The sequence below is a fragment of the Bubalus kerabau genome, chromosome 18 (assembly GCF_029407905.1).
Source record: "Bubalus kerabau isolate K-KA32 ecotype Philippines breed swamp buffalo chromosome 18, PCC_UOA_SB_1v2, whole genome shotgun sequence".
NCBI lineage: Eukaryota > Metazoa > Chordata > Mammalia > Artiodactyla > Bovidae > Bubalus > Bubalus kerabau.
The window spans coordinates 5,670,450-5,687,011 of NC_073641.1; the positions used below are offsets into that span (position 1 = coordinate 5,670,450).

Genomic DNA, 16,562 nt, shown 5'->3' on the forward strand with positions numbered 1-16,562 from the left:
CTGCGGGTTCATACGAGAGGGTGTGCAGGAGCACTGCTCACCTCTGTGCTGAGAGATGGACAAGAAATTCCACAAAACAAAGAAGGAAGCATCCCTAACATTAATACTCAGTCATGACAAGTATGTAATTTCCAAATACATGATAAAAATTTCCTCTACTATCCATATAAATTGTCCCAGATCATTCAGCTACAATGAATTTTATCCATTTCCTAAAACCGTTCCTCTACAATTACAGAAACTTTGTCAGTCATAATTAATAGGGGAAGAGGCTCAAATATTTCCTAATAAAAATTTATTTAAGCACCTAACAAAAAATTTTTAAGTTTGCTACACATAAGACATCTACACATCACTCAAATCTTAAACTCTCAGCTACAATACAGGACATTTCAAAACATGTGACATAACTTTAAAAGTGAACTTCTGACTCAGTAAAGGCCAATCCCCCACAATGGCCAGTCACTGGGTACACCAAGGAAAAGAAAGAACATAATAAACAATTTACTAGATAACACCTTTAAACACATCAGCCCGGTCCACATTATATCAACATTCTTTTATTACCATACCAACTCTTACAATTAGACTATAAATTCTAAGCAAACTACAAGGAGGACAGGAAAAGGTATTCAACAGGATGCCACAGATAAAAAGTTAAAAATCCAAAGACTGTGAAGCTGCTTGCACATACATTTGCTACTTCCTCAACTGCCACACTACTGCCAAAATGCTCCTGAAGTGACCATGATGCCTGAAGGGCTGCTACTGGACCAGGCCTTATACATTCACTACTCATATTTAAAAATATGAGAAGAAAGAACTTGCTCAAGTCCCACATCCACTAGGGGGTAGAGCCCATGCCCTTTTCATAGAATACGGTGGCCTCCAAAGTCCAAGGACCAAAAAGACCACGATTCCTGGGGCAGAAGAAACCAAGCTCTAAGCTAACTGACGTCAGAACAGAGAACCACAAAAATACAAAACAGTAAGTATTTCAGCCTAGCTGAACTAAAATACAACTGAACTTGTTCAGCCATCCTGAGAGGGCTAACTCCCTTAATCTTGCCACTTAAAAGCACTTCAATATCAAAAACTCATTCAATTCTAAGGCCACAACATGAATTTTATACCCTTGCCCACACAGCCTGTGTGCCTAGTGGCAAAGATGTGTCTGTGACAAAGAACCCCAAACTCAGCTGAAACCAAAGAATTCCTGAATTCCAAGATTGGTCAATAAATAGTCCATAGGCAAAGACTAAAGATGTTCTGGTTTTTCATGTATAGGCAAAGCACTGAAGTGACTGAAGTACCAGTCTAAGAGTAACCTCTTCATAGCAAACAGGTGGAAATACCTTAAAACCCTCAACTTAAATCACAAAGAATAAGCGCTCAAGCTCTTCTCATTAGTCTAGAGCCTAATAAACTACAAACCCAATTTTGACAAAAATTGCTAGTGGGCTATGGCTAGTAGTCACCTGCTAGAGCAGTACAGTCTGATCTTCAAAGCATGTAACTCACTGCTACAACCAAAACACAGCCACAAACAATTTGACTAACAGACTCATTTCTGAGCCTCCTGCACCATCAGGCCTTTTCTTCCATTAGCGAGTTAACTTCCCCCCTCTTTCCTTCAAATAAACATTTACTGAATGCCTAATTGGTGGCAGGCCTTCCGCCAGAGAAACAAAGATTAACAGATGCCAGACCAGGATAGTAAGGATTAAGTTCTTCATGTCCTCTGCCCCTTCCTCTTTGAGTCTCCCAAGCAATCATTTCACAGAACCAAAACACATTTTATCATTAGTTCCCAAAACTGGTTAAGAGTTCTCAATTTAACTCTGAAATAATAATTACTTGGGTTCTTTTTTCTTAACAGAGTTCTCACTTAATTTTTTTTCTTCTGTGGACCAGTGGTTTGCTCTTAGAGAACAGTTTTCGATATTCATAGTACTTAGGTATTTGCACATCTCTCTATTCACAAACTTTTTTTCCACCTACATGTTAATGTCCCACAGTTTCTACTTCACAGCTTTCCATTCTGTGAAGGTCTTCATTGCTGACTAACCCTGAGAGGGAATCTCCTAAAAATGCTTCCTGCTGACATAATTGGACTCAGCAATCTTTGACTTTTGTTAATAAAATCCAGAGTAGATACGCTACTGGACTGTCAGGTCTACCTGGCTGGTGTCTCATTTGCCTACAAACTTCCTGTTAGGCAATTGTGATCAGCAGAAACTGAACTGAGGGTAACAAGCACATTCTTGACCAACAGGTTTTTCCCCTTTTGTCAACTAATTCAATGAACAACAATAGAACTCAGGAGGAAATCTTGTATCCAGTCACCGCTTACTCTGTTAAAGGTCAAAATCACCAGCAAACAAGAATAAGAATTTAAAAATTCTAATTTCCTTGGCTAAACTAAATTGATCAAACATAAATCACTATGCTCAGTGTTAGTATGAACAATTACCAGTCTCCTTCTACCAGGATACGTAAAACAGGGTTAAAGTGGGTTCTCTCCGTAACAGTACAGGTCTAATTATGTCTAATTGGTAGTTCTTAGTAATTGAGAGAGTATTTCCCAGATTTCCAAGGCAGTATTGACTCTGTATGATTTCATCATTTTCCCCAAAGAAGCCTCACTAAATGCATGGCTAAAAGCAACTGAATTTTAGGCCTCTGCAAAGCTTCACAATTAAGTACATGCACACATCAGGGACAAAAACTAAAACTTTTCTCACACCATCTGTCTTGACTGTACTTGACAAAATACGGTCCCTGTACTTGCGGGGAGAGTTAGCTTGGCAGACAGTTGCTGAGAGACAAGTCTTTGCAAGGTCCTTTCATACACATCTCTCATAATCCTCCCAACACTGAAGCGATACCTGCATTTTTTTTTAATTTTTACACACAGTGAAATCTTACCAGAGAAAGGTTAACTTTCTTCAGGTCACACAGCCAGCAAGTGAGAGTTACGATACAAACTCAGGTGTTTCACCCTAGAGCCCATGCCCTTTATGTTAAATCATGTGTCTCTAAGGTCACAGATCCTTAGAACTTATCACCATTTGGCAAGTTCACATCAACAGATATAAAAGGAATTTGGTTTCCTCAATATTCTGCTATCACCCACACTCTGGGATGTACATAAATCAATTTGTATATGTTTAAGAGTCTGTAAATAATGGTTAAAATGTCCATGAACAGAAGTTTGTGCTACACATACCACCCTTCTTTTCCCTTTAGCAGTCTTTCTCCCCTATCCATCCCCACTTGTCTTAAGAATTATCAAACAGAAATGTTAAAAAGGTTTCATAGCATGAAAAAAAAATCTAACATTAATTTAAATCAATATCTATTGCACACCCAAGCGCTAAACATAATGAAGGATTCAAAGGACAATCAGCTTTAGACATGATCAAACTTCCATGATACACAGGAAGGTCTGGTAAGTCCCATATGCATTAGGAACAAGTTATTATGAGAATTAGTGATATAGGTGAGAATTTCCAGAAAAGAGGATGGCTAAGATATAGGCAGACAGCAATAATACATGTAAGCAACCAACAGGAAAGCTCAACTCAACATTTACTGAACACCTACTACAAGAAGGCGCTGTTGAGGAGTTTATCATTTAACAGGGGGCACAAACAGGAAACTCTTAATACAAGCGCAGAAGATGCCAAGTGCCACAGGATAAATACAAAGTTCCAGCACTCATTCATTTAACAATGATTATCATGTAGGCATTGCTATCGATATAAAAACAAAATTATATCTGCCACCATAATATAAATTGACATCAAGAAGAGGTATCTAAATTGTGTTCTGAGAGGAGAGAAGAGGACGGGTGTTCCATCAACATGGGTGGAAGAGAGGATTGCTGAGATCTCACCTAAATCAATTTGGCTGGAGAGCTATTAGGTCCTTCCCATTAATATCAGTAGCCTGAGACATGGGCTTAGGTCAGTTCATATCAGTGCTGACAAAGGAAATATGAAGAACAATGGTCCTCCACACTTTGGCTGGAATATAGAATAAGTGAGGAATGTGAGAAGAAAAAGCTGGAAGGGAGGCAGGAATCTGAATTGTGAGGACTTCAAATGCTTTCTTTCCCTTAAACTGTAAATATCACCAGGTGGAACCCAAGATCCCAGGCTCCTCACAGCTCAGGAAAGTCTGTTTCTAAAATTCATAGGACCAAACATAACAACTCAGAGGAATACACGTGCTGTTCTGTAAACCTATGAAATGGGCTAGCAATCCTCCTGTGCTACAGAGCTCTCTCAGTTTCCAGGAGACAGCAGTCAGGGGCCAAGAGTGCCAAGACGTGCGAGCAGGTTCAGGTTTATCCTTATCAAATCTGAAAGGACATCTAACCTACTCCAAAATCAGGACTAAAAATTGATAATATTTGAGCCACAAGCCTCTTGAGGCCAGTCAGTGAGGTCTATAAATAGCGTGTGATTTATTTCATTTGGACCCTACTTAAGCCTTTGTCTATTTAATCTGCATTTGGTAAAGCAGCACATGGCTAGAGGCAATGAGGATAAGTGATGGTGACAAAGACCCAATTTTTTAAAGGCGCCACTGAACAATCCCACTATTTCACTTAGAAAGCCAAAGGCTAGAAGGCGGCAGGGGGAGAGATGTAAAAAGAACAAAAGATAATTACTTCCAATAATGTCATTTAGTTTCTTTCATCTCTTTGGTCTTGTGGCCTGTCTGTACTTCAACAGCTCTAAAAATAGATTTGATATTATAAGTTCTTAATGAGATCCAATGTATTTTACCCATGTTACTACATTCAACAAGTAATATAGCCATTCAGAGGTAACCAGAAGGGAAATGATTCACTTAAGGTCACTTAGCCAAGAAGTGAACCAAGCAGCTAACAACAAAGGATAAACTGCCCATTACTTGAGTAAAGGGGGTAAAGGGTACTCTCACACCCACAGAGGAGGCAGGATTATCTTTCCCAAACCTTTAACATTAACTTTTGCTATTTTCTAACAGGCAGGCCTAATGATCATTTCTTCCAATTAGCAGGTCTGAGAATGCTTTCTAGTAATAAGGGCCTGAGCACAACATATACTTCCCATTCAAGCATTAAATATCATGTGATACATAATGCAGCTTTCATTCTTCCCAGTGAAGTCCACCACACTAGACAAAGCCTGGTGAACTTCTGTGTATTTCCAAATGGTTTACTCCTTTTCTAGCTCAGTAATATTAAGGCTAATTAAAACCAAAGTTGGTGACGGAGAGAGAAGCCTGGAGTGCTGCAGTCCGTGGTGTTGCAAAGACTCGGACATGACTGAGCAACTGAACTGAAAACCAAAGTCAGAAGTTTAAGAAGCAGTCCCACAAACTAGGTATGTATTGGGCCAATATAAGGCCATGAAAGTCATCTGATGGTTAAATTATTCACCATCAGGAATTATAAATTCAGTTGTCTCGATCAAGAGTTTACAGTCTATATTAAAGACTGAGTTCTACCTACGAGGTAGGTCAGCTGGAGAGGCACTTTTTGTGAACCTGGTCACAGGCAGGCGTATGAGTAACAACAGGGGTTATATTTTGAATATTTAATTATTCTATCACCAGTTTTATTTCCTAGGAAACTCAGAAAGTGCAAGAAAAAAAGGAAGGAGGAATCAAAATCAAAGAAAGTAGAGGGATGAAGATTAAGAAATTGGTGAAACCCTGTTTCCTTTCTTTGATAGAGCACACTCTGGAATATCAATTTAAAGTTATCCTGTTAACCATTAAGTACCGAACTGGTACAGGCAGCACAATCACAAATATTTGAGTACTGAAGCTGACTCATAAAAATCTAAAAATATTTCATGCTTTAGGCTTTCAAAATACCATCAGTTTAACCCCTTCCCCTCCTTTCATCATGTTATTTTGAAACCAGTGTAAAAAGTGTTTTTAATCTAGTTCTGGAAACTGTAATTAAAATGCAGTGAATACAGAAAGCCACGTGCAATTAGATTTTAAGGCATTATCATTCCTATTCCTGATACTGGATTTATTAAATCAGTTGTTAAGTATCTGTGCTATCTATAACACTAAAATAAATACATATATGTTTACGAAACAGATGCGTTAAGAGTCTTAACTGGTAGCCCTTTGAGAGAATATCACAATCCGTATATGAAAAGCAACTTTTAAAACTGATCCAGATGATTACCTTATTAAGTCTTCTCTGTTAAATTTTCTAAGAATTCCACTTAATAATGTCCCTGAAAAGTCTGAAATATCTTTTCAGATCAGACAAGTACAATCATGTAAAATCAAAACACACAGAAAGCCAGTTATATTTAGGAAGAATTTTTTTTCCATATCCATTCAAAGACATTAAATGGATTACACTGTACTTTAATTCTTTTGAAAAAAAATTCTAGTTATTTTATTTTAGGCTGCGCCATGCAGCTTGTGGATTCTTAGTTTCCTGACCAGGGATAGAACCAGGGCCCTCCACAGTGAGTTCTACCCACTGGACCACCAGGGAAGTCCCTAGTTATTTTTTAAATGAATGAAAATGGAAGGAGAATTTAACAGCCAATTTCAAAGAGATACCAAATTACAATTTTTTGCTATGTCCTACTTCTCCTGTTGTAAGTAAGTACAGGTATTGTACATATGTAAGAATATGTACTATATGTGTCATTCCATTAGGATATTTTACCAAAATAACCCCTACAAAATTTGCAGAATATCAAAAGCTTGATTACAAAAGTTTGATAAGTTGTACTGACAAGTTACCTAATAAGTGAAAACCAAATAAAAACTCGTATCAGTATCCCTTAGAAAGCAACCACACGTGTGCTCGCTCGCGCGCGCACACACACACACACACACACACACAAATCAGAAACTACCAGAGCTTTTTTTTGCCCTCTAATTTCCAAGACTGCTAGAGAAGTGCAGTGAATTATGCAAAGGACAGCAAATATTAAGCTGCCTCTGTATTTACGCTACTGTACTTCCATTTTTAAAACATGCATATCAACTCCCCAGACACCGTCATCCACAGAAGCATGCGGCTATCCAGCAGACTTTCAGTATCACCATTTATTATTTATAGCATTAAATGGGGGAAGTAGCTCTGATGTCACCGACCCTACCCAGTGGAATCACTGACTCAATAAACATTTTCACACTGGAGAAAATCTGGCTAGGAAAACATTTTGCTGTGTTAAGTAGATTCTTTCATCTTTCTTCTCAACCCTAGGGTAGAAGAGGTTACTGTTTGGAGAGATACAAAGGCACTGTCAAGGTTTCCACAGGAAGAAAACCTGGGCATGTTCACTTGCTGAGGCAAAGACTTCCCCCTCCCAACTCTCCAGAGCCCAGTTTGATTTCCCTAATGTTCAAACTGGCAGTAACAGCTGCCATATTCTACTTTTTGCGCCAAATCATCCACCAAGTAGCAAATTTTTCGTTTCCACTAGCCACTCTCTCGTGGTCCTGTTTCTAAAAACCCATTCTGGATCCAAGTCCTAAGGCGGAAGGGGGCTGGGGTGTTGGTGGGTTCAGGGAGTCTGGCCTGGCTACCAAAGGTTTCTAAACAGAAGAGAGATCGCTTCCCCTGGGCCGTAGGCTCCCCCTCTCCTTTTTTTTCTAGAAGAAAGAACTGGCGGCAGTGATGAGGACAGCCCCTCCCCCCTCCTCCCCAATTTCCCAAAGCAGCTGAGGAAAACGTGAAGTTACAGTTTCTCTTAACAGGGAGATGGAATCCAGAGTACCTAGGGCCTTGCTCTGCAAACATCTCTCTCGGCCGAGTAGGAAACCCTTTGTCCGAGAAGCCGGACACCACAGGGGGCCGGGAAAGAGGCCCCTTTCGGTCACAGCCTCCAACCCCAGAGCTCTCCACCTCCTCCCCCATAGGGCCGATGCCGGCACCATACAGCCCTAGGTCGAGACGAGGGTGCTGAGACCCCTTCCGGGATGCGGAGGCCACGGCCCTGTCGATCTACTCTGTACCCTCTCCCATCACCATCTCACTCGGCCTGAGTGGGGCTGGCAAGAGCGATGCAGGCCTGGGCTGGAGAAACAGGGAAGAATTAAAAAAATACCTTCTAAAGGGGGAACGGGATGCTAGAGTGAGTGTGAGCTAAGGCCACAGCCTGAGCGAGCGAGGGTAGTTCGAGGGACGGGCCCGGAGATAGAAGGGAGGGAGGGTGGGAGGAAAACCGAGTGGCATGGAGGGGGCCGGGCCAGCTCCGGCCTGCGACCTCAAGGGATCCGGAGGAACCGCGCCGGGCCAGAGGCCAGGCAAGTCGGGGGGCCCAGGTCCGGGCCGAGGCAGCAGGGAAGGGCCAGGGCTGGCCTCGCGCCGGACGTTGAGGTGGGCAGGCCCGCCCGGGGCCGGTCGGACGGAAGAACGGACGGTCCAGCGGGCCGCACTCACCATGAGCTCGATGGTCTTGTCCTCAATCACCGAGTCGGGCTCCATGGCGGCCCCGGCGGCCCCGCCTCGCTCTCCCCGCGCAGCAGCGAACGGCCCGGGCGGAGGAGGCGACGGCGGAGGCGGCAGAGGCGGAGGCGGCTCTCGCACCCACTCTCGCTGCCAGCCCGCCCGGGCCGCCGGCAGCTCCGCCCTCCCCTTCGGCGAACGCAGTACGCAGAGCGAGGACTACAGCTCCCGGCAGGCGCCGCGGGCCCCGCAGAGCGTTGTGGGGACGAGAGTCCGACAGCAGGCCACTCTCTCCCAGCTGCTCGAAGCGGAATTCGGAGCGGAAAGCAGCATTGGACTGTGAATGCGAGACTTGCAAACCTGAAGACTTAAGGGCTCTCTCAAAGTAGGGCCTGGGCAGCGCCCCAACTACATGTCCCAGAAAGCCCTGCTCTCGGGTTCTCCTTCCGGCTACCTTCCCCCGACTTCCTGGCAGCCCGAGGCTACCCGGACCGGCACCGAAACTCCAAGGCAACTCTTCACTTGTCAGAGATAGTGCGACCGATTTCCGCACATGCGCGTTCGATGTCTGCAGCGCCCACTCGACGCTGAAGTAGCGGCGCTGCTAGTCCGCTAGCGTTTAGGATAGGGTGAGGTGTGGGCGACAGGTGGGTTCGACGTGCGACAGGAGGGGGTGGTCTTGGGGCTCAGGCGTGGGAGAGCGGCCAACGAACGGGAGAATCTCAGGCAGATGGGTAGACTCGGACAGTAGAGGCGTCCTAGAAGTGAGTGTTAGGAAAGTTAGTAGGGGAAGAGAAGGTTTATGGTCTATATGCACCACGTACCGGGAGGAACTGAGAAATGAAAGGGGATCTGTGTATATTCAGCCCCTTTAATTCATTTGTTCAGAAATTTTTAAACTTCCAGCCTCTGCTGGGTACCAGTGTGGGCACTGGAAATTCAACTCTGAACCTTACAGACAAGGCCTCTCTGCTCAAGGAGTTTAATTCCAGTGAGGGGAAGACAGGCATTAATCGCAGGAGTGACAGGTGCTAAGAAGGAATACAGCTGGAGACGCCTTCCAGTGAATTCGGCCTTCAGCTCTGTGTGAACTTTGTCAAGTCTGTCCGTACCCTCTAACCAAAGGGGAGCAAGGGCACACCAATAGCTGAACAAGTTGAGTTTACTACTGGGTGCAGGAAGGGAGGACACACACCGTCAAGAACTGTAGAGCATCTCAGAAGGAGTTGTCAGGTGGTTTGGAAGAGGGTTTAAGGAAGTGGGGCTTTATTCTGGATAAGATGCTGTCAGGAAGTGGGGAAATTCTCTGATTGGGTATCCCAATAAACCTTACCTAGAAAGAAGGAATGCTAGAATGAGTCTAAAACTCTAATTGGTAGAGAAGCAGGAGTCCCTCATTAGCCAGGTTGGGGGATGTTTGGTCATTTTTTATGGTTTGGACAATGTATATGTTTTACCTGTATTCAAATGTAATTAAGGAGTGGTATTGCTTTTGTATTGATCTGTCATGATCACAGAATGGCTTTGTCTAACGTTATTGTTCTGTGAGATTATATTTAACAGAGGAACACAAAGCCTAGCTAAGACGGCCAGGTTTATCATCTAATTGCATTACTACCCGTCCAATTGTATCAGGCTGGCTTCCAAATGTCAGCCTTTCTCAAGTGTTTTGCATTCTCTGCACCTGTAAAGTGAAGGAACTAGATGACCTAGAAATCGTTCCATTTCCAAGGATTAAGTTATTAGAGTAATTTATATGCAGGCAGGACACAGTGTAAAGTTCTGTGCAGGTAGATTTTGAGTTTCATAGTCCTTTTCTGCTGCTTTCCACTGAAGGAACTGAAAGAGCACAGAATTAGAAAGTTATTGCTGCTAACTTGGTGTCTTATTTTCACCATACCCTTTGCCTCTCTGAGCCTTGAGACGTTCATTAGTAGAATAAAGGGGTTAAAATAAATGACCTCTGTTTCAGTTACATATTGCATCTTACAAACCACCTCCAAGACATAGTAGTTTTTTTTTTAACTTTACAATATTGTATTGGTTTTGCCATATATCGAAATGAATCCGCCACAGGTATACATGTGCTCCCCATCCTGAACCCTCCTCCCTCCTCCCTCCCCATACCATCCCTCTGAGTCGTCCCAGTGCACCAGCCCCAAGCATCCAGTATCACGCATCGAACCTGGATTGGCGACTCGTTTCATATATATTATACATATTTCAATGCCATTCTCCCAAATCATCCCAACCTCTCCCTCTCCCACAGAGTCCAGAAGACTGTTCTATACATCAGTGTCTCTTTTGCTGTCTTGTATACAGGGTTATTGTTACCATCTTTCTAAATTCCATATATATGCGTTAGTATACTGTATTGGTGTTTTTCTTTCTGGCTTCCTTCACTCTATATAATAGGCTCAAGTTTCATCCACCTCATTAGAACTGATTCAAATGTATTCTTTTTAATGGCTGAGTAATACTCCATTGTGTATATGTACCACAGCTTTCTTATCCATTCATCTGCTGGACATCTAGGTTGCTTCCATAAGACATAGTAGTTTAAAATAACAGCGCTTTATTATTATTTACATTGTGTGGGTTAACTGGACTCAGCTGGGCCTACGTAGTTTAAGCTGAGGTTACTCATGGGAACGCAATCGCTGAGAGCTCATTAAAACAGTTTCTCATCCTCCAGGGCCTCTCTTTACCAGTTTCTTACCATTCAGGCTTTTGTATGGTGACTAGCTTCCAAGAGGACAAGCCCCAGTGAGCAAATGCTTACCAAGATTTGGTTGCCCATATTCCATTGGCTAAGACCAGCCAGATGGCCAAGCCCACAGTCAGCATGGAAAGGGCCTATACAAGGTTGTGAATTCAGAGGCATGGTTCACTGGGGCCCACTAATGTAACAGCCAATCAAGACCTTTAAAGTATCAGCACTTGCCACAGGAACTAGCAAAGGGCTAGGGTCGGAATCACAAACTAAATACGAACCTCCATTATATATGTTTGTCCTGCACTTTTTTTATTGTTTCAAGTTGACAGTTACACATTTTCAAATCTGAATTTCTAACTTGTCTTAAAAAATTAGATTATCTGGTTGTATTGGATCTGCATGGCAGCAATATGCAGGGGTTATATAGAATTGGGGCTTCCTAGGAAGGAAAGTTAGAGAAGGCAATGGCAACCCACTCCAGTATTCTTGTCTGGAGAATCCCAGGGACAGGGGAGCCTGGTGGGCTCCCGTCTATGGGGTTGCACAGAGTCGGACACGACTGAAGCGACTTAGCAGCAGCAGCAGGAAGGAAAGTTATGACCAACCTAGATAGCATATTGAAAAGCAGAGACATTACTTTCCCAACAAAGGTACATCTAGTCAAGGCTATGGTTTTTCCAGTGGTCATGTTTGGATGTGAGAGTTGAACTATAGAGAAAGCTGAGCGCCGAAGAATTGATGCTTTTGAACTGTGGTGTTGGAGAAGACTCTTGAGAGTCCCTTGGACTGAAGGAGACCCAACCAGTCCAACCTAAAGGAGATCAGTCCTGGGTGCTCACTGGAAGGACTGATGCTAAAGCTGAAACTCCAATACTTTGCTACCTCATGCAAAGAGTTGACTCATTGGAAAAGACCCTGATGCTGGGAGGGATTGGGGACAGGAGGAGAAGGGGACGACAGAGGATGAGATGGCTGGATGGCATCACCGACTTGATGGTAATGAGTTTGGGTAAACTCCAGGAGTTGGTGATGGACAGGGAGGCCTGGCATGCTACGATTCATGGGGTCACAGAGAGTCGGACACGACTGAGCAACTGAACTGAACTGAGGCGGCTCTAGTGGTAAACAGCCTTCTTGCCAATGCAGGGGACCTACAAGATGCAGTTTCCATCCCTGGGTCGGGAAGATCCCCTGGGAAATGGCAACCGACTCCAGTATTCTTGCCTGGGAAATCCTATAGACAGAGGAGCTTGGCAGGCTATAGTCCATAGGGTTGCAAAGAGTCAGACACGACTGAAGCAGCTTAGCACACTGGCACGTGAATAGCAATTACCTTCTTTATGTAAAGCATGAACTCTATAGATTGCCAGTGTTCCCACTGCTCCCTGTTGCCTTATATCTGCATGCTTTACTTGTTTAAGTTGTACACTTAACCTGTATAGATATTTGATTTGAACCCTGGGCGTTGGAACTGTAATGGAGATAACTCAAGGTTTCTATCCTTTTATGAAAACCATATCCCACCTTAAGAGGAAAAAAATACTAATATTATTGGGTCAGATTCTAGGAGCTCAGTGAGATGAAAAAGTTGTGTATATGATAGAAATCATTCCCAAGCTGTATAAGAGGCAAGCTGAGCCAAGACCTATCATTGTGCTCTTTCCTCAAACAAGAACTCAGGTACTTACATATTTTTTTATTTCTTCAGGCTTGATGGCAACTGGCAATTAGATTTGTCATAGACAATGGCAGAAGACCTTGGGGTTTATATGACATGCCAAAAACAAACTGATACAGGTCCATGATCCCTCAGCCAAAACCTTGAGGTCCAGATATGCTTCAATATTCAGAATTGTTCAGATTGTACAAAGGCAGTGTGATTTACATACTGTATATATAACGTGATACTCCCAAGGGGTCTCGGACAGCATTTCATAATCAAATACATGCATTTTTCTGTAGCAGAGCCTGGAAGTGCCTATTAGCAATTTATAGCCTCTCAGTTCCAAATCCACCCTTCCTTTCCATGATTTGAAATACTGGAGTGGGACCTTGTAAATATTTGCCAGCTGACAGTGCTTAACTTTGTCAATAGAGAGCCCTAGAGGGAAACAGCCAAATGAAGGGTCATCTCTTCCCTGTTCCAGAATAGTCTTTTCCTTCTTGTCTTTATGGCACAGCAGCAAATGGCTTGCAGAACCCACGCACACGCGTGTGGTGGGAACATTCCAGAGAATGCTTGCAGTGAGTTCAGGGGCACCTTAGCAGGCACTTTCCTACTTACCAGCCCCAACGTGTAGCACCTCAGCAAACTTCACCATCCAGCGGGCCATAACTGTCCTCTCTCTAGTAAGGTTTGAATCTCATCCGAGCAGTGGGGGTGGGAGGATTCTTCCAAGTCTCTTCCTTCCCTTGAGTACTCTGCCTCAGTCTCAAAGGTAGTGGCTTCTCCCTGTAACTGCTACTTCTGTATTTTTCGGAGTTGTCTTTACTCCAATACCCTGTTACTAGTTAATTATTTTTTACATTAAATTTACCCAAAAGAGAGTATGGCAGATGTGAGGGTGTGTGATTTCCAAGACTAGGTCATGAGAGTTGTGGGTTCTTCCTTGCTCCCTCTATCTTGGATTACTCACTGTGGAGGAAGCAAGCTGCCGTGTCATGATGTCACTTAAGCAGCCTTCCGTAACATCCGTGTGGTAAGGAACTGAGGCCACCTGCCAACAGCCAGCTCTACCTTTCCAGACCTGTGAGTAAGCCGTCTTGGAAGCTGTCTCCTCCCACCCCAGTTGGTTCTTTAGATGACTAGTCCCATTCGAAACTTGACCTTGTGAGAGACCCTGAGCCAAGACCCACCCATCCAAGCCATTCCTCAACTTCTGCCCTGCAGAGGCTGTGTGAGATAATAAATGTTTATTATTTAAGCTGCTAAATTTTTAGATAATTTGATATGCAGCAACAGAAAGCTGAGAGTTACCCCCCCCCAAAAAAAAAGAGTTGGTTCAAATACTGAACTTGGCGAGTTCTCTTGTAATCAAGGCATCATAAACCCTTGGTAGGGCTTTGTGTCTTGCCTTTTCTTATAAATACTTTTGAAGGTAAAGAGTGGTACTTTAAAATGGTATATTTTGATCTGTGCTGACTTTTCTGAATTCAAATACATTGTAAAGGATAGTACAGTGAAATTTTGACTTAACTCATTCCCGACTAATGTAAAGAACAAAATTTTCTTGAATCTTGTGAAACCAAAGGAAAAAGAATGTTGGGAAGTATTGAAGGTAGGAGCCCCTTATTTTATCCACATGACAAAGTTCCATGCCTTATCCATCTATGTATAGAATCTAGAAAAAAAGATAGTTGCCATGATATCCATGCTGCTGCTGCTAAGTCGCTTCAGATGTGTCTGACTCTGTGCGACCCCATATGAGTACATTTATTTGAGCAGGAAAGACAAAGCCATACTTTTTCTAACTTGGCTGACTGGTTTGATAGCACCACTAACAGATGTTACTAATAGAGAGGTAAATCTTTAGTTCTGTAATTTTTATGAATATACATTTAAAGCACATAAGGAAAAATACTTCATCAATTAATTTACTGGCACATGTATTGAAATTAACATTTGTATCTTCCCCACCAATTTTTTTAACTTATCAAGTTACATAAGACCTCCAAGTGAAAGGGTGAGAAAAGGTGTAGAGTGGAGTACACTGTGCCACCATGGCAAATTAACTGTGTGTAATTCAGAATTCAATCAGGGAAACAGAACCAGTAAGATGATTACTAAGGCGCTTTTTGTACAAGATGGCCTCACATAATTGTCCAGTTTAGTTCAGCAGTCTCTGTAAGGTTGCAGTTTTTGTGTCGATGCTGGATTTTCAAGTCCACAGGGCAGGCAGTCAAGACAAGAAAACAGATATAAGGGTTGGGGAGAGCTGGCATAAAAGTCAGACAAAACCTGTGTCAGTTCTCACTGCCCTGACCTTGGTGGTATATATGTCTTGCAGAGCCTGGAGCCGTTTGTCAGGGAACTGAACACGCACATCTGCCCAGGAATTGGAGAAACTGGAGGAGTCTCTAGAGGAAGGTAGAGTGATTGCAGACCCAGCTATTCCTCACATGAAGGAGGTGAGTGAGCAAGCAGATCAGTGACAGTGTATGTGGGCTACAAAATGACTACAGTTTCACTTCCACCTTCCAATTCCTGGCATCTGGTGGCTCACCCTGATCAGAACCATATAGGAACAGAATTTGGAGAAATGTAGTTTGGCTTAGTCAAACTGAGATGTTACTCAGCTTCCACACCCTGGAAACATAGTGGCATCATATATATGTCTTGTTCATACAAGGTCTAATGGAGTCAGCTAGCCTTGCATCCTGTATTACTGTACGCCATCTAGAATCCATGGTCTCTGGTATTGCTAGGATAGAGGAAAAGCTCACCAGTTTATTCAGAAGCACATTATTCCTGCTCACTATTCATTAGTACCTAATCATGTGGCCCTAAGAAGTGGCAAAGGAAGCTGAATTTGATGAACACAAAGGAATTTTGGTAGAGGATCTGTGCTATACCAGCAAAATTAATATTCATTTCATAAATCTTGGTTAAGATTTTTTAGTATATTTCCCAGAAATTGAGAAAAGGAATTGAATATACAAAAAAATGAGTGAATATACAAAAAAAATCATTTTACTAGTCAGGTGGTTTCCAATACTTTGCTATCAAAAAATTGGAGGATTGAATTGAGTTTTAATGATAATTTAAGATAATCTTCCTAACAGACCACTATGTAGTATTTGGCATGACAACTTGGAAATAATCTTTAAAGTTGCATGCTATTTCTGTGAGAAATGTTCATTCTTCTATGAACAAGTCTTCTTAGTACTAACATCAGTAAAAATAAAATCTAAAAATGTATTTATATTTGACACTGAACCCTGTCTCATTCTAACAACAAGTAATATTCATACTTGGATATGCACGTTCAGTTCAGTCGCCCTGTCATGTCCAACTCTTTGCGACCCCATGAACTGCAGCATGCCAGGCCTCCCTGTCCAACACCAACTCCCAAAGTCCACGCAAACCCATGTCCATTTGAGTCGGTGATGCCATCCAACCAACTCATCCTCTGTCATCCCCTTCTTCTGCTGCCCTCAATCTTTCCCAGCATCAGTGTCTTTTCAAATGAGTCAGCTCTTCGCATCAGGTGGCCAAAGTATTGGTGTTTCAGCTTCATCATCAGTCCTTCCAATGAACACCCAGGTCTGATCTCCTTTAGGATGGACTGGTTGGATCTCCTTGCAGTCCAAGGGACTCTCAAGAGTCTTCTCCAAAACCACAGTTCAAAACCATTGATTCTTCTGTGCTCAGCTTTCTTTATAGTCCAACTCTCACATCCATACAAGACTACTGGAAAA

General features: G+C 42.8%; 1 protein-coding gene across 28 annotated transcripts in view; it reads right to left on the reverse strand.

The window, feature by feature from the left end:
• FBXW11 (F-box and WD repeat domain containing 11) overlaps positions 1–9,276 on the reverse strand; it is a 131,727-nt gene extending 122,451 nt beyond the window's left edge. For 7 of the 28 annotated variants that reach the window (XM_055554588.1, XM_055554591.1, XM_055554586.1 and 4 more), the window contains exon 1: positions 8,423–8,562. Coding sequence is in view for 4 of the 28 variants with exons in the window: in XM_055554602.1 (XP_055410577.1) it covers positions 8,423–8,467 (45 nt within the window). In the remaining 24 variants the exon portion in view is untranslated. Of the gene's footprint in view, positions 1–41; positions 1,433–1,478; positions 1,923–2,001; positions 2,861–2,928; positions 3,853–3,898; positions 4,738–7,757; positions 8,034–8,087; positions 8,380–8,422; positions 8,563–9,252 lie in introns of those variants that run through there. The other 21 variants (XM_055554602.1, XM_055554584.1, XM_055554582.1 and 18 more) reach the window with 17 other exon arrangements.
• Between the last annotated feature and the right edge of the window lie 7,286 nt (positions 9,277–16,562).